General features: G+C 41.7%; 2 protein-coding genes across 3 annotated transcripts in view; one reads left to right on the forward strand and one right to left on the reverse strand.

Annotated features, from left to right (window-relative positions):
* Positions 1-4,000, forward strand: part of LOC134225872 (glycerol-3-phosphate acyltransferase 3) — a 47,724-nt gene extending 43,724 nt beyond the window's left edge. For both annotated transcript variants that reach the window (XM_062706291.1, XM_062706292.1), the window contains exon 7: positions 2,680-4,000. In XM_062706291.1, the coding sequence (XP_062562275.1) occupies positions 2,680-2,977 (298 nt within the window). In that variant the 3' untranslated portion in view covers positions 2,978-4,000. The remainder of the gene's footprint in view (positions 1-2,679) is intronic.
* A 7,430-nt stretch (positions 4,001-11,430) lies between these two features.
* Positions 11,431-24,104, reverse strand: part of LOC134228074 (uncharacterized) — a 29,373-nt gene continuing 16,699 nt past the window's right edge. Inside the window, exons 3-4 of the mRNA XM_062709851.1 lie at positions 14,744-14,864; positions 11,431-12,074 (exon numbers count right to left, since the gene is read on the reverse strand). Coding sequence (XP_062565835.1) covers positions 11,876-12,074; positions 14,744-14,864 — 320 coding nt within the window. The 3' untranslated portion in view covers positions 11,431-11,875. The remainder of the gene's footprint in view (positions 12,075-14,743; positions 14,865-24,104) is intronic.

The raw sequence follows: 24,104 nt of genomic DNA on the forward strand, positions 1-24,104 counted from the left end.
CTAATCGTCCGATACTATCGACAATCTCTGGTCAAATGCGATTATAATAGTCAAAGGGACTATTGTACCCCTCTGTATAGGGAACTCATCATAGGTAGGAAAAGACTACTCGGTGGACCGAGGATTAAAAGATTTCCTTTTGAAATTTTGAATAATAGCATTCGATCCCTCCTTGCAAACCGTATTGCTCGAGTATAATCAAACGCACGTTTTAAAATATGCCTTTGGATGATCGGATGACTAGATGAATCGTTGTGAGTGGATCTCAATACAGTGCGCGAAACTTCAGCTATCACAGTTTCCCTATTAGCCGGTAGGTGGCAGCACAAGCTTCCTGAAAGCTTTTAGTTTTATCTTTCCATGTTTCAGATAGTTTTATCCATGAATGAAATATGAAAAGGTAATTAGGGTATGACAAATTTTCGTTACAACCTTCCATCCACTCCTGCGGCAGAACCTCATCCTCCCAAACCTTGGTAATCACGCAGTGCAGCGCTCTAGCCAGTGCTTCACCACCGTGTTTAAACAGCTCTCCTGGTAGTTGGTCAACTCCAGGGGCTTTGTTGTTTTTCAGCCGGCCGATCTCCTCCTGGATTTCCTGGAGATTCGGAGCCGGAAGTCGCATGTCCTGCGCGCGTGCTCCTAGGTTCATTACCATACCGCCACCGTCACCGTTGGCTGCCATATCGCCATTCAGGTGCTCTTCGTAGTGCTGCCGCCACCTTTGGATCACCTCAAGCTCGTTCGTAAGAAGGTTCCCGTTTATGTCCTTACACATATCGGGCTGTGGCACGTGGCCCTTACGTGAACGGTTCAACTTCTCATAGAACTTTCGTGCGTTATTAGCGCGGTACAGTTCCTCCGTCTCTTCACGGTCTCGATCTTCCTTGAAATTTCTTATTGTATCAATACTCGATCTTGAAATTTCTTATTGTACCAATACTTTCAAATTTTTATTTTGGGTACTCGATCCACTTTCACCTTAAAGGCCCCGTTTGCAGAAAAGCCATCAGAATCCGAGTACCAACCTCCACCGCGGTTCGCTCTTTTTTGCAAATTGAATATCTTTCGGGTGCTTGATTTGCTCAATCGTCACATGTGCTTTACTATTGTTTACTGTTCACATTGTTTATTATCGAGAACTTCACACTCTATGCCCCCAACAACGAGCTTGGCGGATTAGTATATAGTCCGTTTGTATCGTGCCCCATTCGTCCTCTTGTGGTGTTGCAGCAAATAACTGCTTACATTCGTCATTTCTCTTATCCAGGCGCACCGAGCCTAGTGCAACGGTTGCAGACCTATAGCAATGGCGAAACGAATATCTCTCAAGCCATCTGCAAGTGAAGCTGCTGCGCGTAGTCTTGGGCCAGTCTACCGTCTTGTAGCCGACAAGCGTCAAACCGCGGCGTTCGACTTCAACGCTTGTTGTATACCGTCGAGAGTTTGGAGCGCAGGCATACCCCAACGAGGTAGTATTCGGATTCTATATTGGCACTGCGGTAAGTGTGTCTACACTGTCGTGATGTCGGAGAATAATTTACCGTCGAACGTGGTTATTTTTCGTTTCTTGGTTACCTAACCAAGATCACCTGATCTTCATATGGCCCTGTGGATATTCTTACGAGGGAAAAATCTTCGGACTAACATTCTGCGGGAGACAAGAATGTGGAACGATTGCTGTTGCATTTGATACGGTATGCAGACAATCCGGTCCGATCAGCGGTCTATACATTTCCTGCCTTTCTACCTGAGTGTTTATATCGCCGATGGTGGTTTTGATGCCCCGCAGTGGGCATCCACCGCAGTGCCCCGCAGTGAGCTCCAGTTGGGCAAATTATCTTTCTATTCCGACGTCGGGTCGCCCTTTGTGTAGATACTGCACATTGATGATGCCATGCCATAGTTGAAGAAACTTTTTTTATCTTCCACTTGTACATCCTTGCTCCAAATGATTGCCACCCAATCACGCATGGGCGCATCTTGTCCAGCACTATGAAAACGGTTCCCAGGTTGTTGGACGTGCTACAGCTTTGATAGAAGGTAACAGCTTAATGCCCGCTTTTCCACACTTTTTGTAGGGCCAGCAAATTTCCTGTATTACCACGACGATGAAGTTACGGGGATGTAATTCATCGTAGTTTATTCTGTCGCAGCCTGCAACACCTAGCGACTTGCACTTTCGTGTTCCAAGCTTCGTAATTATTTGTTTTACAGGCGGCTTATTGGGCTTATTTTCGTGAAAAATTTCCTCCTTAAAACTACACCCAGGTTTTTTTTACACGGTTTGGTTTTGGTCGTTTAAGACCTTCAGGGTCAATGAAGCAATGAGTTAACCCCACCAAAAAAATCACAAAACATCAAAGAAAATTCAGGGGGTATTTGAAAAGCTGTAAAAGTTCAGGTTAACCGAGAAATTAAAGAATTCCAACCGCGTAAAAAAAACCTGGGTTTACCTAGACCGCTTTGGGACTCGAACTCCGAACTTTAAAATAGTCTACTTTGACAAAGCAATACGTTTTATCACTGAGCTACGGAAAGTTCTCTGACCGTTATAAAACAAGAAACTTTGTATCAGAACGATTTAAGGCATGAAGATATCTTATGATATAGAAAGGGAAAAAAATGAACCTTTTAGATGCATGAACAAATTTACTCAAAAGTTTGCTTTTTCTTCAGATACGACGCCCGCTTCGGTGATGCATTTTGGAACAGCTCGCGGTATTCAATGATGCAGTATTTATACATGATGATGACCTCGTGGGCAATCGTGTGTGACGTCTGGTATCTGCCTCCGATGACGCGCGGCGAAGATGAGTCAGCCATAGACTTCGCCAACCGGGTGAAGAGTGTCATTGCCAAGCAGGGCGGTTTGGTCGACCTGGTGTGGGATGGCCAGCTCAAGCGAATGAAACCAAAGAAGGAGTGGAAAGAAAAGCAACAGGAGGAGTTTACAAAACGGCTAAAAGGCGAATGATGTTCACCTTCATCGACAGCTGTTGATACGAAATGTGCGACGACATCGTAAAGATTGTCCTGGTCTGTTTGATGCATGGTACTAGTGTGTGGATCGTCTGAAAGAAGTGTGCTAATTGAAGAGATGTGTGGTAAAAACGAACGTCTTTGGAACCAACAAGGATCAAAATGATGATGCTCTAGTCTGCGAAAGAAAGACAATTTACAGATTAACTGATAAAATAACAGCCAAAATTATGGGTGAATACTACTACAGATAGATATAAATGTTACTTTTACATTTAAAAGTGAGAAAAATGATATTTATTGCATCCACGGTAGATCTATAGTCTAACTGTACAGATAGCAATACAACTTACATTAGTTTCCGTAAAAAAGATTATGACTACAAAGAAAATACTAAACCCATCGTAGTCTATTATAGCCAACATACCAGATAAGTGGAAAAGAACTCTAATTTCAGCCTTCGCGACCAGACATCAAACGTGGATTGCACTAGGAAAATAAATTGTCCTATGTATTATACCAACACACAAACACTTTACACTGCTTTAAAAAATGAATGTTATACATTAAGTAGACAGTAGGAAAACTACTAAATAAGACTGAAAATCTTGTAATTTTTGTCTATGAGTGAAAGAACAGATAGACAAGAGATTAGCAAGAGGAAAGGAATGACCAATAGTGAAGCGTGTACAGCCAAAAGTGATGAAAGTGTTAACAAACTATTCGATTGTCCTACAATAGCATGTTCCAGTTGTACAATAAAAGAAAAACTAAAAAATGTCAATTTCCATACAAGCATGTTGAACATATGGGACAATCATCGACGATAAAGAAAAGCTGAGAGAATTGTAGCTTGTAGTTGCAGGTATGTTCGTGGAGTAGAATTTTGCGAATCGCACAAAGAGATCCAACAACCGTAAGATTATCGCAAAACTGCTCTACAGAGGTAACAAACTGTGAATAAAAATCATTTGTTTATACCATTTGAAAATGTCGAAATATACACTAAATCACTCAATTTCTGCACTGTTCTATTTCCGAAATGCCACCATGTCATAAAAATGTATTTTTTTTTCTGTTTGATGATGACAGATGCGTAAAAACATAAGCCAACTTTTCATACCTATAGTACGCACAGATTTTCTTAAAATTAGTTGCATTCGATGGAGAATAAAACGTAAATGATCACTATTGAATTTCATAACTATACCCAAAAATAGTTATTATCAAAATAGTGATGGGGGACGAAAGATGCCTAATACATCTATGAAATACCAGTTGCCTACACATGCCAAATTGGGTTCCATTTCCTTTTGCTTTTTACACAAGTTATTTACAATTATGTTGTTTATATAAACACTTAACTTCCTTAGCCTGCGCTAAAATGCGCGGCTACAAAGCAAGACCATGCTGAAGGTGGCTGGGTTCGATTTCCTTTCAGGTCTAGGATTTTTTTAGATTTAAAATTTTCTCGACTTCCCTGGGCATAAAAGTATCATCGTGTTATTCATGATATTCTTCTTCTTTTTTTTATTGGCCTTACATCCCCCACTGGGACATTGCCGCCTCGCTGCTTAGTGTTCATTCAGCACTTCCACAGTTATTAACCGCGAGGTTACCATTTGCATTCGTATATCATGAGGCTAACAAGATGATACTTTTATGCCCAGGGATGTCGAGACAATTTCCAAACCGAAAATTGCCTAGACCGGCACCGAGAATCGAACCCAGCCACCCTCAGCATGGTCTTGCATTGTTGCCGCGCATCTTACCGCACGGCTATGGAGGGCAACCTCATGACATAGCCTCATGATATACAAATGCAAAAATGGTAACCTGGCTTAGAAACCTCGCAGTTTATAACTGGGGAAGTGCTGCGAGGCGACAATGTCCCAGTAGGAGATGTAATGCCAATAAGAGAAGGAGCCCTCATAAGATCCTAATTAATGTATATTCCATATACATTCCGAGTTATCGGAATTGAATGTGTAACTCAACAGACAGTCAGCGCTGCAGGCAACACTGCTGTCTGCTTTGTTTAACTAAATAAAACCGAATTGAGGTCTTCTCAACTCGACTCTCGAACAGTACACAAGTGTTTTATTTATCTCTCCCGCGAACACCCCAAGTCTCAGTAGGTACATTCGGTAGAGGAATCACAAGTTTATAATACTAATCTAATAGGTCATTGTTCTAAATCTGAAATTGGCGACGTGAGAGCCAAATTAGTGTCAAATGACATTAATATCATGACATTTTTTAAATTTCGTTCTCATGCATCACACTTTGTATTTAGAACAATGATATGTTTGACAAAGTCCTAGAATCTTTCTAGCATTACTAACATGTCAATCATAAAAAGTTAGTTCTTAAAAGGTTAAGTTATTAGCAAATTGGTAATAGCAATTCCATGATTGTTTTTTTACATTTACCATCACTGATTACAAGTCGGTCGTGGAGTTCCTCGAGGTCCACAAATATGAAATCTACACTCATAACGTCCCCGGCAGGAAGTCGCTAGGGGTTTTGCTGCGAAGACTCCATCACATGGAAGAAGCAGAGCTCATGAAGGAACTGAAAAGAAGTGGACTCAAGCCAGTCGCGATACGAGTGCCTAGCGATCAGTGCGAAATTATGGAGGTGGCCAACTGTGGCGACAAACAACGGACCACCACCAAGGGCTGTCCGAAGCGGGCGAAGTTGTTGAAATCTGGAAGATTTCCACCAGTACCCTGCCGAAGAAGAATCGTGTTCCTGCGCTCAACGAGGTAAACTATCCGGTCATCCCGATCGCCCTTGGAGCAATTCCAGTTACCGGAAGAATCTGGTCCACTCTACAACCCGGAGCAACTGATGCCAATCTTCTCGCTGCTCGCCACTGGGCTGTGCGGTTGTCAAGCCCGATTCGACCACTACCTTGGCATGTTCATCATCGAAAATGGCTGCTAGGATGGGCCTAGTCATCTGGAACGCTTGCTCGCTTAAGAGCAATACCATCGAGCTGAAGGATTTTCTGGAGGAGTAGGAAATAGACATGGCGTTCATCACCGAAACGCACATGAAATCGGAGGTGAGCGTCTACATCTACAGAGTTTCGCATCGTGCGACTCGACCGACCGTCCAGGGAAGGTGGTGTGGTCATCGTTCTTTGCTACAACATTAACTGTCGCTGCCAAGCTTCTAGCTGAGTGTCATCGAGCCCATCGGTATCGAAGTTACTACCTCTGTCGGCACAGGGTATACCCCATTAGGCATAAGTACGTTAGGCATAAGTACGTTAGGCATAAATACGTTAGGCATAATGAACTTTAGGCATAATGGACGTTTGGCATAAAATTACCCAAAGAACAGCCCATGACGTGAAGAAGGCAGAATTATGCCAAACATCAATTATGCCTAACGTACATTATGCCTAACGTCCTTTATGCCTAACGTCCATTATACCTAACGTACTTATGCCTATCGTCCTTGTGCCTACCGTCCTTATGCCTAACGTCGCGGACCCGTCGGCACAATCACGCTCATCGCGGCATATTGCCCAATTCAAATCAAAGCCGAAAATGGTTCATTGGCCGCCCTTCGGAGCGACATCGTCAAGCTAACGCGGAGGCAAGGTCAGTCCATCATTGCTGGTAACCTGAATGCCAAGCATCAAGCCTGGAGGAACAGTCGTTGCAATCGAAACGGAACCATCTGGAGACATGGAGAAAGGCCTCTATTCTTAACCCGGATTCCCCCACTCAGCTGAGTCAGTCCGACGTCTTTTCCACAATAGAGTCGTACATCACAAACAGCGACAACATCTCGCAGCCGGTCGTCAACCAAGAGCCGGTGGTGGCGGAAGTGGCCACGGGTCTGCCGGTGACAATAGACCGCCAGTTAAGAGTTGCGTACTTAGCTGATGATGTAGCCTGGACACTGTTGTCATTCTGACATTAGCTATAGTGGACAGGGGGTGAACTGGGGGGCCTGTCTAGGATGTAGCGAGGTTTGACAGTGGGCTCTGCGTAATTTTCGTAAAAAGCTACATACATCCGCAAGAAAACCCTACCAAAACAACCGTGTGCTGCTCAAAGCGCACTACCCTAGTCCTGAAGTGGAGGACTTAAACCAAACCTGCATAAGCGTCTGTTCCTAGTGTTATGGGTAGTCCAGAACAGTGTCTGACCCGTAGCGGGTGGCTGAACAAGATAGTAGCCCCATCACGTGGCTAGGTATCGCAGCCCTGGTAAGTGGCATACCGAAAAACCGACAATCAACCCCGACATATGTAATCGAAAATACAGGATTGAAAATACTCGCTCTGTATATGTGTATGACATTTCAGCACGCCCGTTCTTCCATCTATACCCGTTGCTGCCGTACAATTGCCCGCATGCGGGACGGCCAGCTGCTTTTCAGCACTTAAATTGCGGTGTAATATGGTTGCGATCTGTGATGTCGTAACGTGGCTGACCCTGCATTCCAGTTATCAACGATGCGGTACATTCTCTGGGAAATGTTCTCCGCTGTTGTGTCCCTGCCGCATGTATTCAGTGCTGTGCCCCCGTTATATATCGCAGCAGGTACATGCAAAACGAACATGGTCTGCCATCTTGTTATTGCACAGAAAACGTTATTGTACGAGATGAGAAAAAGTGTTCGAAAAATAGTAGGGAAGACTGGGGAAACTGAAGAGACTTTATCCCCTTTTCTGGTTTCCGATGTATCACAGCCGAAATACGTACACGCGATTGTCGCAAACTTTCCAAGAACATCTACCTTAACTTTGCTGATATGTGACAGTCTGTAGATTGTTGTTATTGATACACAATCTAGTTTTGAACTGGGGGAATTTATCTATCTCCAAGAACTTGCTTTTCGCGGTGTGAACGATGGATGGTTCTCCCAACAGCTGATGCAACTCGTGGTTCATTCGCCTCCTCCACGTACCGTCGTACCACGAGCATCGTCCAGGTCTCGTGTCCGTAGAGGACTACCGGTCTAATGAGCGTTTTGTAGATTGTCAGTTTGGTACGGCGGCGAACTCTATTTGATCGGAGCGTCTTGCGGAGTCCAAAGTATGTAGATTTCCAGCCACTATGCGTCTCCGAATTTCTCTGCTGGTATCATTTTCGGCAGTCACCAGTGAGCCCAAGTACACAAATTCTTCTACCACCTCGATTTCGTCACCACCGATGCAAACTCGCGGCATCGGCATGGCTCATATTGTCTTCTATTGAACCTCTTTCTATTATGTACTTTGTCTTCGACGTGTTGATGATTAGTCATATCCGCTTGGCTTCCCACTTCAGTCTGATGTAGGCTTCTCCCATCTTCTCAAAGTTACGTGCCATAATATCTATGTCGTCGGTGGAGCCAAATAGCTGGACGGATTTATTGAAAATTGTACCACTCGTGTTAATCCCTGCTCTTCGTATTACTCCTTCCAAAGCGATGTTGAATAGCAGACATGAAAGACCATCACCTTGCCGTAACCCTCTACGGGTTTCGAAGGGACTCGAGAATGTCCCTGAAACTCGAACTACGCACATCACCGGTTCCCTCGTCGGTTTGATCAACCGTGTCAGTTTATCCGGAAATCCGTGTTCGTGCATTAGCTGCCATAGCTGGTCCCGATCGATTGTATCATATGCGGCTTTGAAGTCGATGAATATATGATGTGTGGGCACGTTGTATTCGCGGCATTTCTGCAGTACTTGGCGAATGGCGAACACCTGGTCCGTGGTGGAGCGTTCGCCCATAAAACCCGCCTGGTACTGCCCCACGAACTCCCTTGCAATTGGTGCTAGTCGACGGCATAAAATTTGGGAGAGTACCTTGTAGGCGGCGTTCAGCAATGTGATTGCGCGGTAGTTGCTACAATCCAGCTTATCGCTCTTTTTGTAGATGGGACACACGACACCTTCCATCCACTCCTGCGGCAAAACTTCCTCCTCCCAAATCTTGGTAATGACCCAGTGCAGCGCTCTAGCCAATGCCTCACCACCGTGTTTAAATAGCTCTCCTGGTAGTTGGTCAACTCCAGGGGCTTTGTTGTTCTTCAGCCGGCCAATCTCCTCCTGGATTTCCTGAAGATCTGGAGCCGGTAGAATTATGTCCTGCGCGCGTTCCCCCAGGTCCATCACCATATCGCCATCTTCGTCTGCTACATCACCATTCAGGTGCTCTTCGTAGTGCTGCCGCCACCTTTGGATCACCTCACGCTCGTTCGTAAGAAGGTTCCCGTTTATGTCCTTACACATATCGGGCTGCGGAACGTGGCCCTTACGTGAACGGTTCAACTTCTCATAGAACTTTCGTGTGTTATTAGCGCGGTACAGTTGCTCCGTCTCTTCACGGTCTCGATCTTCCTGCTGACGCTTTTTCCTCCGGGAAATCGAGTTTTGTCTGTTCTGCGCCTGTTTATATCGTGCCTCGTTCGCCCTCGTGCGGTGTTGCAGCAATCTCGCCCATGTTGCATTCTTCTCTTCTACTAACTGCTCACATTCGCCGTCATACCGGTCGTTTCTCTGATCCGGGGGCACCGTGCCAAGTGCAGCGGTTGCGGTGCTACCAATGGCGGATCGAATATCTCTCCAGCCATCTTCAAGATACGCTGCGCCTAGCTGCTCTTCCATTGGGAGTGTCACTTCCAGCTGCTGCGCGTATTCTTGGGCTAGTCTACCGTCTTGTAGCTGCCCAATGTTAGCCGCGGCATCCGACTTCGACGCGTGTTGTACACCGTCGAGACTTTTGAGCGCAGGCATACTGCAACGAGGTAGTAGTCGGATTCAATATTCGCACTGCGGTAAGTGCGGACGTTCGTGATGTCGGAGAAGAATTTACCGTCGATTAGAACGTGGTCGATTTGGTTTTCCGTTCCTTGGTTAGGTGATCTCCATGTGACCTTGTGGATATTTTTGCGGGGAAAGAAGGTGCTTCGGACTACCATTCCGCGGGAGGCAGCGAAGTTTATGCATCGTTGGCCGTTGTCATTCGATACGGTGTGCAGACTATCCGGTCCGATGACCGGTCTATAAATTTCCTCCCTTCCTATCTGAGCGTTCATGTCGCCGATGACGATTTTGACGTCCCGCAGTGGGCATCCATCGTATGTCTACTCCAGCTGTGCGTAGCACGCTTCTTTCTCGTCGTCAGGTCTCCCTTCGTGTGGACAGTGCACGTTGATGATGCTATAATTGAAGAAACGGCCTTTAATTCCTCAGCTTGCACATCCTTGCGTTGATTGGCTGCCACCCAATCACGCGTTGGCGCATCTTACCCAGCACTATGAAGCCGGTTCCCAGCTCATTGGTGGTGCCACAGCTTTGGTAGAAGGTAGCCGCTCGATGCCCGCTTTTCCACACTTTCTGTCCTGTCCAGCAAATCTCCTGCAGCGCCACGACGTCGAAGTTGTGGGATGTAATTCATCGTAGATCATCCTGTCGCAACCTGCGAAACCTAGCGACTTGCAGTTCCATGTTCCAAGCTTCCAATCGTGATCCTTTATTCGTCGCCTAGGTCTTTGCCGATTATATCGAGTCGCATTATCTCTTATATTGTTCGTAATGTTTGGTTTTCCAGGCGGCTTATTGGGCCTGCGCAAACCTCCTGTCTCGTCGGAGGGCCGTCGTGTCAGGGCTGTTTAGCGTCCCACCTAACACCAGGACTTGGGCTTGTGCGCTTTGAGCGGCACACGGTCACTTTGGTGGGGCCTACTTGCGGATACATGCAGCTTTTTATAGAGGTTTAACAGGGCCCACTGTCAAACCCCACCACATCCTAGGCAAGCCCCACAACTCGCAGATGGCCTGGGGAGGGATCGTCAAGCCCTTGGACATAGTAATACGAAGTGGTGGAATTAAATGGAATTGTGCTTAACTCGTCTTATGACAGTACACCCGATTCTTTTTTTACACGGGGGATGCGTCCCGTGTTAAAAAATCCGTGTAAAAATAATCCGTGTTATTTCGAGAAACCGTGTAAAAATAATCCGTGTTATTTCGAGTAACCGTGTAAAAAAAGCCGTGCAAAAAATATCCGTGTAAAAAAAGTAACTGGGTCTTTGTTAATATCGGGGATGCGTGCTGTGTAAAAAAAATCGTGAAAAAAATCCGTGTTATTTCGAGAATCCGTGTAAAAAAAGCCGTCTAAAAAAATCCGTGTGAAAAAAATCCGTGTAAAAAAAAAATCGGGTGTACACAAAACTACTTTGGTACTACAGGTGGGATAAAGACTCCCAAACGAGCAAGTCTCTTCACCTTCCCCTATTGTTTGCTTTATCTCAACAGTGTAAGTTATTTATATATATAGTGTAAGTAAGTTATACAAAAGGAACCGAATTCGTACTCCTAAAGATTATAATGTTGAAAACCAGCGGTATCGAGTTTATCGTTGTTCACGTCAGTCACCAGAATTAGCTGGGAATGTTGGGATTTTTTCGGATTCATTAAATATCGAAACATGTTTACTGAAAATGAGAACTTTTTTTATAAAATCTGTAGTTTTTTATGTGACGAAACAAAATTAAGTATTAGCAACATCGAGAGAAAAGACTGTTTGAGTATAAATCAATTTGTCCATATTTGGGGAAAATCGGCAAACTGCGCAATCCTCACTCCAACAGTTGGGTAACGAAACATTGTGTTTTTAAAATAGTACTTTTTCAGATAAATACATATTTCTAATATCACATACTTGACTAATAGGTATATGGTGTGTTCCTTGTTCGATAATACACTTTTTTCTGCGCCATTTTCTGAGATTGGCCTTAAAATAGTCTATACGTTCGGTATCGGTACAAAAATGAAAGCATACCGAACCATGCAGTATCGCTTGAGGTTGGGTGTTCACAATACTCTGATTTGATATTTGTTCTCATGTTGTTCGGTCGGTCGGGGTTCGGCTTTGCTTAATTTTTCTTGCTGTCTTCTGAGGTGGACTCTTCTGGACTCTTGACGTCCGGGTATTCCAACTTGACGCCAGGCTCACAGGTGAACTTCGGGCAGCAGTACGGGAATGGAGCGGTTTTGTTGGTCTTGTCAGCGTCCAGTTTGCACTTGTCGTTGGCCAGGGGCAATGGGCCGCAGTCTTCAACCAACTCCAACAGTCTGTGGGGGAGAAATAGTAGCAAAGTTACAAATCATGAGCATAAGATAAAATATAATTAAAACTATAGTCGACTCTTTACATCTCTTTGTTCTAAATCTCGATATCGGTCCCTATGTTGATGGTTTCCTCGATCCTTTCAATCGACATGCATGTGGGCTAGACTGGCCCAGGAAACAAAAAGTTGACAAATTCCACGGGCAACCCCCAGGATTGTGTCCTTGGGTGAGCAATTCAATCTCTCAAAATTTCAGCTCAATCGCTTGTTCCATAAGCTGGCGCAATTGATTTGAAGTTTGAATGGGGATTTCAGTCAAAATATATAGGAAAATACACCTTCGTCACTCATTCGATCTGGAAATTAGTTCTGATTGCTCGATTGAGCTCAGAATTACAAAAACGGCAGTTGGTATGCTACAGAACAATTTAACAGAACATCTCCGTGGGATTTACTCTCCTTATATCGATACGTTCAAATTTTTAGGCTACTAGACCTAATTAGGACCAAATAGAACAATAAAGAACACATCAACGCTGCCGTAATTTGAAAAAGTAACGTATACGCCATTTTCCAAAAATGGTGTTTACGAGTACTACTCATCGAGCTCTTTAACATAAAAATGGAAAACATGCATGTTGTAAAATGGCTGTTACGTCACTTTTCCAGATTACGGCAGAACGACATGAAACGGCATTTGTTTTGTCGTCGTTTTCCATAGCAACGAGCTATTTTGGATCTCGATCTCTCCGTATTCCGATAGAAACAACGAGTTTCCAATCAAATTGACGGAAATTTCATTTAAGATAATCTTTATGATCATGGCGAAAACTTTAGAAATTATAGTAAGAATGAATTCCATATCCCGTTCTTCTATATGATGAGACGCGAATGCTTCTTTGACGACGCTAAGTACACAGCAACGAATACATAGCTTTGATATATTTCATTCTAAATTGATAACAAATTTTAAAATTAAGGTCTATTAGTGTGAAGAGTAATTGAACCCTGCACGAGTCGACAAGTAATGGACATTTACACTATTTTCACTCTCAGAGCCCAACAAACATTCACTAGTTGAACTAACATCAGTGTGATGATTTAATTCAGCGCTGTGTTGAATTATGTCGGTACTATTTCTTATCACAACTTCTGTTCAAGCTTTGTTCACACAATTTTGGCGAAGTTATACAACTACAATATCTCATTTTGAAAAACAACTTTATTAACTGATTCGTTAAACCTTTAATAAGCATTTTACTAAGCCTCAATTCAGCTACATGTGAATTCTTCGAAAATAATAACACATAGAAGGTAACAACATTAAGATCTCCAATGAACGTATTTTAAAGCAATTGCTATTTTCATATAACCATTTTAAAATTTTCCTAAATCGGGTCTCGAACTGCTGTCATTTGATCATCTGCCGGTAACGTTGTCATCCGCGCCATCCTTGATTTGTTAGATATGGCTCACTCAATGCATAACATAAATAAACTTATTGCTGAATATGAATCATAATTGGACTCTTATTCAATAAGTCGATTTGTCAAACTACAGTTTGTTAATAACTGTACAAGATTTTTATTTCAACCATTGTTCAGCCAGTCATAACCATCGCACACTAGGAAAAATACGTAAAAATAATGTCGATAAACGATAAAATAAAATCCGTCCCCAATGCTATTTATGAATTTATGAAAATAAAATCAATGTATATTCGGCCTTCTTCAGAATCTCTTGAAAAACGGTTGCGATATGATTGTTAAATGCTAAGATTATTCCAATTTCATCAACATCCATGCGATAATATTGGGATTCCACACATCAAAGATTCAATAATTTTCCGACGTTATTCAACGGCGTTATGTCCGGCTTTTAGTAAATTTAGTTGCGCATGAATGCATGATTTTTTCATTGCTCCAGCAGTTTTGTTCGTTCCGACAGCTTAATAAATCACGAATATAAAAAGCATGTCTTGAAAATAATTCATTATTTTCCTATAAATCAAATTTTCCAGATCTAGAATCCAGATTTTCTTTCAAACTGAAAAGCATAATGTTTTTTACCACTGTGCGATAGATCAGATAAATGTGAAATCCAATGGCTAAGAAGAACAACGGTTAAGAAGGATGTCTAATGCTTGCTTATTAACTTACTATTCAAATTCAATTCGACCACCCTTTCAGAGCATCACATCATAGTCGAAGACAGAACTTTAAAAATCATTAGTTCAGCATATTGTTAAACTTCCCCAATATGCTGAAATGTGATGAAACGAAAACGTTAGTTCGACTTCAAACAAAGGTAGTAAACAAATAAATAGGCCATGTCGAATATTAGTTAGATTAAATGCTGAAATGAAATCTGTCTAGCGAATTATTCAGCATCCATTTTATTCAGCTACGAAGATCACAAATAAACAATAATTCAACCTAGATGCTTATTTATAGCTTGTCGTTGTTTGTTGGGAGAGCACCTTTTTTTAAAGCAGGTCTCGCACCGTGTATCATAGACGCGTAGCTACAGTTTTCCGAGATTTTTCGCATATTAGAGTTTCTTTGGATTGAGTCTACAGGTCTGTATCAGTAAAATAATCAGTGTGATTATGATTGATTTGATTCACCTCCATGCAGAATCGGAATTGAATGCGGCTAATAAAAAAATACTTACTGAGATGGGTTGTTCTCCGAAACTACGCAGGTTGATCGTCCACAGAATGGAGCTAGATCCCAGGACTTGCCCGGTTCGATAGTAGCACAACGGGTAGAAGCGAAGCACATTCCGGGGAAATCTGTAAATAGATTAATCAAGACAAACAAGTTTAGAATAGTTGATTATAAGGACGAACCAGTTCACGAGGTAGTTGTTATTTGATAAATTTGAATTTAATTGGCTATTTACTATAAAACTAGGTCAAGCCCGATGTCCCATTTATAAATGTGCAACATGAGACACTCTGAGTTATGACTTCCAGGTAAAATCCAAACTGACTACAAGGTGACCGTATCAGTGTAGCTCAATATTGGTGTCAGACTTGCAAGATCACTTTTTTAGCCAGTGCAGCACGATCGAGCCATATAGAGATGGTGCGTGGTAGGTGTCGTCAGCGCTAAGCCAAGCCTACGTAGGATCCGTTTTGCGATCGCCCAGAGCATGTTATGCAATTGTCGGTACGAAAGGCACAGTGTGCAAAGACACGGTTTATATAGAGAGCGAAAGGAGCCCAAAGAAACTGGTTTTCAAGGGGACTGCAGTTCGTTTCTACAGATTACGATATCGAACTAAGGGGATGCGCAAGCTCACAAAAAAGGACGCGGTCTCTTTCATTGTACTCAATTCACGCTGCTCTAGATGGATTGAGCTTATGCAATTCGTGGTTAAGACATGCGCTTGGTTTTCTAACTTACGTAAAATCTAATCCTGCATAATATAAATGCAATTTCTTAACTTCTACAAATTACCTACTGGCCGAATGACATCATTGCTTTCATAACAACCGTTTCTGTATCAATATGAAATCATGAATTTACAGTGTACTGCATATATAACACACTATAAAATAGAGTTGATACTAGTCTAATATGAGTTAGTCAAACCAGTGCAGTGGTTGCCACTTCTATTTAGCTTTCATGCGGTTTTTAGAGAATAGCATCCCATCTTTCAATCCATATCAGTATGCGATGTACTACAGTACATGGTTCTTCTTTTTCTTGTCAACATTACATTCCCCACTGGGACCTGCCGCCACGCAGCTCAGCGTTCATTTATCATTTTTACAGTTATTATTTGCGAGATTCCTGAACAAAGTTACCATTTTTGCATTTGTATATCATGAGGCTAACACGGTGGTTATGTCTAGGGAAGTCGAGAAAATTTCCTAGACCGGACAGGAAATCAAACCCAGCCCCCTCAGCATGGTCTTGCTTTGTAGCCGCGCATCTTACCGCACGGCTAAGGAGGTTACAGGATTTAAATAGGCAATGTATTTCTAAACGATTTGAAAATGATTTTCAATATTGGACTATTCAATTTGTTGCAATACTTAACTCCAATTCAATTATCAATAGTTTAACCAGTCGATGTTGGCTGAAGCTCACATATATTTTTATTTTTTCACCATTCAAAATGACCGGAAGACATCATGTACATAGAAACACATTAGATTCATACTGCATAGATGAAATTCTCGTCTTGTTCAGTAAAGTGGTAACGATGTGAGCATTTATCTAATTACCCTATATCGAGCCATCACCATCACCATCTTTACTAATTTCATCACTGTGTTGTTGGTTCAAACTGCCAATGGCCAGTATACGTTCCATTTCACCGGTTTACTATAGGTAGGCTTCGTCAGACTTTAGCATCCCGTACGACTTCCATGTCAAACGCCAATTTATCATGCATGTCGACCGTTTACTGAACTTGACCGTAGTATGGTGGGACGGAACCCACATAGCCATTCCGCAGTGCGTTGTGCCAATACAGGCAAATTTACATATGTGGATGACTTGTGAAAAGCTTTTTGACCTTATGGCGGAAATTGTCATGCGATATTTACAGTAATGGAAATTAATTATAAAAACAAGTTATTGCGAAACCTTGTTACGAGAGATGGCATATGCCACAAATTTCCGCATGTGCCCCAGCAAAGGGTGATCATTTCCTTTAGAAAATCTATATAGCCATCATTTAATTAACTGTCTTTATAATATTTGGGGACTAGTGCATTGTGAAATGGGACATGAGAACGACCAAAATCGGAGATTTCTCCTAGGTTCGCACAATACTTGAATCAATTCAATCAATTCAACTTCATTCATTCTCCTCCTTAAAACGCATGTTTTCGATTCCCAGTATCGTTTTCCACATAGTAAAAAGTAAGACGAAAGTCGATAAACTCGCAACTAATACGTCTACTTCTAGAATTTCTTCAGAAACTTTTTAAGGAATTGCTTGGAAAATTTCTCATTTAAGTCCATCGCGAAATCCACGTGAAAATCATTCAAGAATTTATACAAAAAATTCTGCTGAGTTTCAAACCAGGAATTCCTTTGCGAATTTCTTCAAGAAATATTTCATGCATTACTCATTGAAATCTTCCATGAACTCTTTCAGATATTACACCAAATTCTGTTGTGAATTATTCATCAAAGAGGAATTTCCCAGGCTTCCGAAGGAATTCCCGGAGGAACTGTCGAAGGAATTCCAGGAGGAACTTCCGGAAGAATTTCTAGAGGAGCTTCCAAAGGAATTCCCGGAGAAACTGCCAAAGGAATTCCCTGAGGAACTTCCAAAGGAATTCCCGGAGAAACTTCCGAAGGAATTCCCGGAGGAACTTCTGAAGGAACTGCCGGAGGAACTTTCGAAGGAACTCCCGGAGAAACTACCAAAGGAACTCTCGGAGAATCTTCCGAAGGAACTCCCGGAGATACTTCCGAAGGAATTCTCGGAGGAACTTACGAAAGGAGTTCCCGGAGGAATTTATGAAGTAATAAACGGATGAACTTCCGAAGTAACTTCATGAGACATTCTCGGAGAAACTTCCGGAGGAATTCCGGGAGGAATGACCGGAAAAACTTCCGAAGGAATTACTGAACGAACCTCTGGAGGAATTTCCGGACGAACTTCTGGAGGAATTCCCGGACGAACTTCCGGAAGAACTTTCGGAGGAATTGCCGAAGGAACTTCCGAAAGTATTCCCGGAGAAACTTACGTAGAAACTTCTGGAGGAATTCCAAGAGGAACTTTGGAAGGAAATTGTTCGTAATTCTCGGAGGAACTACCAGAGGAACTTCTGGAGGAATTCCCGCAGAAATCTCCGGAGGAATTCCTAGAGGAATTTTCTGGTGGAATTTACGGAGAATTTTGTGGAAGAATTTCGGAGAATTACTAATGCATGAAATAAGCTCACGCCAACCCACGTGCGCCGTCGCGCCGCCGCTGGCTGAAAATGATCTGTCACGCCGCCGCCGATCAATTTTCAATCGGGGTACAGGTCTAACCTGAAGACATGATGCCTCTTTTTTTCATATTAACAGTTTACACCAAATAATACCTTTATCCTTGAAACTAACAAATTTGGGAAATTGTTGCTGTATTGTCTAACCAGAGAACAATGTAACGCTGTCAAACACTGCACATTTGTGAAATTTTCAGTAACTCGAAATAGAAATCCAAGATTTTTAGACGCTTGTGAAGAAATGTAAGCTGTTTGGTCCTTGAGTGTGATCTTTCAACCAAGCAAGACTTTCGAGTCTTTTACGGTTGTATCATTTTGTAACGTTGTATCAACAATTATGTAACCGAGTTACATGAGTTTAAAATCATCTGCATAAAAAACATTGAAGCTTTTGATAGCTTTATAGAAACAGGCCCTATTCTCTCATTAGTTTAAACGATTTGCCTTCGTTCATATTTCGAACAGACAAAAATAGCTCTTTAACAACAAAACATGATCTTCATAACAAATCATAATATGAACAGCTTTGACATTAGCTACTATAAACCGAAATTAGTAAAATTTTCACCGAAATAATCATGAACAACCCAGATTAATCCACCTAGCGGTGATGGACCCTTCTCGTGTGTTATAAAAATAGTATTTTGGCCATAACTTCCGATCCCATAGTCCGACCTGGCCAATTTTCAATAGAAAACAATGGAATAGAAGTCTGCGTCGAATGCAACTTGTTGAATCGGTTGAGGATAAGTGGCCGAAAAATGAGTGATACTTTTTTACGCGATTATTCCGTAAAAAAAAGTATTTTGGCCATAACTGGCCAATTTTCAATAGGAAACAATGGGACAAGATTCTACGTCGAATGCAATTTGCTTATTGCGAGTAAATCGATTAAGGAGTGCCCGAAAAATGAGTGACACTTTTGCTACATTTTGGTACGTGGGTGCGCACAGACACACACATACACACAGACATCACCTCAATTCGTCGAACTGAGTCGATTGGTATATAACACTATGGGTCTCCGGGCCTTCTATAAAAAGTTTGTTTTTGGAGCGATCATGCCTTTACCGTATACTTAGTATACGAGAAAGGCAAAACATATTTTAAATTATTCCACATCTCGAGCCATTATTTTGTTCTTATCTATAGTAAAACTTTATATTTTGATAACATTTTTGTGCAAAATTTGTGTTATTTGTTCACAATAAGGGCCGATGTCCACGTAGCGGTTTTTCAAGCTGCGTGCACGCCGCGTCAACACAAGGTACCCAGCATCAAATGGAGTAATGCATACGTATACGTGTGCACGACTACATTATTTGATGTTGGTAGATTACGGAAATTGTGGTGGATGCAAGCGTCATTTTAATTATCTGTCGTAAGCTATAAGAAGAGCTGAAGAGCTCCGAATGATTCCATGATTACGCATGTGGTTTTATAGTTTGACCAACATGGACTTTACCCAGCGATTACTCGAACATCCACTCGAACAGGACTCGAACAATAAATTGTTCGACCAATAATATCACTCCCGAACGACTGAAGTATCTTGAGCATCACCAATCAAAAATATATGTCAGTTTGTGATACTGCACTGCACACATTCAGTCATGCTTGAGTACCCTTGACTCCGCCCGACAGCTCAAATCAAAACCAAATCGGATTGTTTCCAACCAAGCCGCCAGCTGTCAAACGGTTGTCCGAACAACTTCACACACGGTCAACCAAAGAAGCAACCGAAGCATGTCGTTGAGATGTTTTTTTTTTTTTTTATTTCTTTATTAGAGTGATTTTTTAATATTTGATTAAGTTCATCACTGCGTTGAGATGTTGTCAATGTTGGACAAACATGTTTGAGCGGGTGTACGCTACATGAAGCACTCCCTCTCGAACATGTTCGAACTTGTTTCGGGCGAGAGACCGAACATCCTCCCTCGGTTGAGGAAACTCAACATTCCTTGGACGACGAATTCGAAGGAAGATTAAATTCAATCGGCAATACAAACTTTCATTTGAAAAGACATCTACTGCACATATAAGGCCATCGGGTCTATGGTAGATGGCTGTGATGCGACCCAGCTTTCATTTGAGCGGTGGTTAGTACCGATCCTGAAGGAACATGATCATATCTTCATGAATGTTGGACATTTCTTGTTGATTCTTTTTCCTTAACTGAAGAGTAAGAGTATTCAAATAACCTCGACTCCATGAACGCCAGAATTGTTGACGTATAAGTTGTAGATGTTATCGTGATCAACGGAATTTCTTCACATTCTACTGGTTCAATAAGCGGTCGTCCAATAAAATAGCGGGCTGGTGTAATCACCAGCTGGAGATGGTAAACAAAGTCCGTGCATTAAAAAGCGCTTCAATTTCTGCCAGGATTGGACACAGTTACTTGAACATTAAGCTTGAATTCCCAACAAGAAGCTTCATATGTGTTTTGGCCACCTTCCCATAAGCCACCAAATTCTAATGCGTCCGGCGGATAGAAATGCCACTCGATCTCGTGGTTGTGGCAAAACGATTCGATAGCTGTAACGGACTGTTGGTCATGACGTTGCTGCTACAGTTCGTGATAAGCACCGCGAAAATTGGTCGCATATTAAGAATGAATTTCGTGAACCATCCTACGACGCGCGACGAATCTTCGAAGTGATACCAGAAAGGAATCGCTACTGAAGTCGGTGACACCTTCTAAATGGACGGCTTACCAAGCATGCATGCACGGCAACTTGCAGTTGCACTGCTTTCTCCAAATAGGCTAACGTAATCTATGCCAATAAAAGCGCAAATGCATGACGACACCAATATTTAATTCTCGATTTGAATAGATAAAAAATTCCAGGCATTGCAATATCATCTGAGCAGCATCTTTGTTTACGGAGCAGATAGTTTATTAAGATGAATATTCCATCTTCCCACCAGTTTCTTTGCTCAGAATATCAAATGATAGGGCGGTTTACAATGACTGAAATATTCATTTTCAGAGGCATAAATTGGACATTAATTTGAGAATAATAGCGATGATGTTTTCCATAGGTCCCCAATAAATAGGTAAAATAAAAAATAATCAGTTAACATGATTTAGCTTTTGATTACGATGCAAACTAAATTTAGAAAGTTTAAAATTCTTTTTCATGGTTTCCGGTCACTGTACGACATTCTGAAAAAAATCCAGCCCCCACACATAAAAAAGCATAGGTATCTGACTAAAACCCCGGTACCTAAACAACCTTCATCGATGAGAAAATAAGTCTACCGGTTTTGAACCTAGTAGGCCGTGGCGGTGGCGACACGAGCACGCCTCTCATCATCGCCACTAGTGTTCAAGTTGATGCATCGGAGTTGAAGCTCAAGGTTGCAGAGCGGTGTGGAAGGTTCTTTAATCTACGGACAGAAATCGCGGAATTGATTAACATCGAATCATGGAACAATTGCTGCCACGCTGCTGAGCAGAATCAAAGGCTGTTTTCCACGGCAATCAATCCAAGCCAGAAAAGAACCCCCCTGCGATATAAAATGCAACCAAGAGTAGCGAGAGCGAATGTTTGATGACGAATGAGTCACTAGGAACCGGTCAGCCAGTCCACTCCGTACTAAGATTTAGATAGCCAGACGCGTTCACTCGAGGCGGCTTTTGATTAGCGGAAAGGGAAACCATGACAGAGAAACCGAATCTAGTTAGACTGTAACAAATGGTTAATGAAAGGGAAAACTTGTGATTTAATTATCGTGCACAATTATGCATGACGTGATAGAAAAACTTCTGAAGCACGTCACGATCGCCCGCTATGGCAAACAAATAATTATATAATTCTTTCCTTGCTTGATTCCGGAAACCGGTAGAACACAATACGCCAGTACATATTAGCCCAAGAAATCTACCGTCGAATTAATATGCAAATGGCCCTCCTCTTACTCTCATCATTCCATTGTGCAAACAATTTATAGCTGCATTTATGATGTACGGCTTCGAGACACGATTCTGCGACCCATCAGACTTGATCGCCGTGCGAGGGAATAAATTTAATTAACAATTAACTTAATCGGCTGCTAGCTCAGTAAGTACCGACAAGCCTTAAAAAATCAGTGTAGCACAACACGATGTGAATTATAGCGAGCTATCTGATAATGGTAGCCACTTCGTGAATCATTTGTAATCTGTAATACATGCAGGCATAGCGCACTGGTATGAGGTCTAAGCAGTTTGTGCATATATTAACCGCCCTCGGCATTAGCGTTATTACGAGTAATCGAAGTTTTTTGCCAGAAAAACTGAATACAGGCGCACGGCTTTTTACGGTGGAGAAAATTTTGTTACGATCCGTTAAAATAAAAAAAAGTAATAAAAGATGGAAGTCGAAAGAGAAAATAATAATTTTGGTCATCCACGTTAGATCTTGATCAAGTTTCAAAATTGTGATGAGTTTGACTTTAATTTGCTAAAAGTTTTTTTTGTATCTATGGCTCAGGGAAGTGTTCCTGAAGAATTCAAATTTTGTTTTCATATAACTTCGCTGAAAAATATGATTTGGCAAGCGATTATTTGCAGCTACCCCTCAAGGTATACAATGGTCGTGTAAATTGTAACTCCAGTCGAGAGACATATTAGTGGTACCGTTACAGTAGGGTTAATTTCATCGAAAAAGATCTTAACTATCCTAACTTAAATATTAGGTAATTCTTGAGCAGAAAAGGCTGGAAAAGTAAGTCGGGATGTTGCTGAAATATAGAAAAGATCCGTAGGTTGACGAACAGAGTGTTCATAAATCACGAGAGGAAATTTTAAAGGAAGATTTGTTATTTCATCAGAACTGAAAGAAATAAAACTGTTCAAATTTTACCCTAAAAGTGCAATAAAAATCATTATTTTGATTAGGTACCAAACTGTCTATTATTTTATCAAAACAATAAAAAAGAGCTGATTTCATGCATCCCTCTATTAAGTGAACCGTGTTTTAATCCATCTTCTAATACTTAAACGCTTAAAATTTTCTTAAAATCGTCAGCAAGTCATCTTTTTCCTTCTTTTTTGCCTTTCTCGTACAACAAAGTTGTATCGAAAGGCAGGCTATCATTTCACTCCAAAATCGAACTTTTCATAGAAGGCTAGGAGATCTATGTTGTTATATACCAATCGACTTGGCTCTTCGCGCTGAACGAATGTCTGTCTGTCCGTGTGTATGTGTGTGCGCACACGAACTTTTCATATAGTTATTAGCCGCAACAAGCTGCATTGGACGCTAGACATACCGTAGGTGATAACTACTGAAAATAATCACAATCGATCATTGCATTCCAAAGTTATGAAGAAATTGGTATGTTGAACCATATTGGGTGGTTGGTTCAGCGTTTGCTCGGTTCTAGCAAGGTAGGCTATTATTTATGATATGTGTCACACTATGACGAAACCAAACGATTGAATCCAGAAAAGCATCGACACCGCTAGGTGATGGGTTTTTATTTATCTTTCCTCTATCTTCTTCTTCTGTCTATCAAGGCGAGTTGTGAGGAAACCCAATACAACTACACAAAAATTTATCTACATTGCGGAGTTGCAATTAACTTAGTAATGGACATTTTGATCGCAAAACGTAAAGAGAAACCCGAGCAACGCAGGGTACGTTCTGCCATTGTTCATATTGGGAACTATTTTAGGTTTCACCTCGCCTGCATAATCCGAAATATTACTTTATGAATATTAGTGTAATTCTATGGTGAATTTTTTTTCCGTTACATAAAGATTTGCAATTGAATCAAAAGTATGATGAAGAGTAGTCATTAAAAAAATTGCCCCCTTTCTCCCTCTCGTAACACTTTTTGAATGGATAATTTGTAGTATTTGTATGAACCGTAACACTTGAACTGCCTCCACCCTCTCCCTACATACAGCGTTACGTAATTTGTTAACCGCCTCTAATTACTTTTTAACATTAGGATTCATTCGTTCAGAAAATCGTTGTAACTAAATGTTCAAATGGCTATATCTCAGTCGTTTGTCAACCGACTTGCTCAGATTTTTCCCCAATATCTTAGCCATCTCTTTAAGTTTCTGAGCATTACAAA

The sequence above is a fragment of the Armigeres subalbatus genome, chromosome 3, assembly GCF_024139115.2.
Source record: "Armigeres subalbatus isolate Guangzhou_Male chromosome 3, GZ_Asu_2, whole genome shotgun sequence".
Taxonomy (NCBI): Eukaryota; Metazoa; Arthropoda; class Insecta; order Diptera; family Culicidae; genus Armigeres; species Armigeres subalbatus.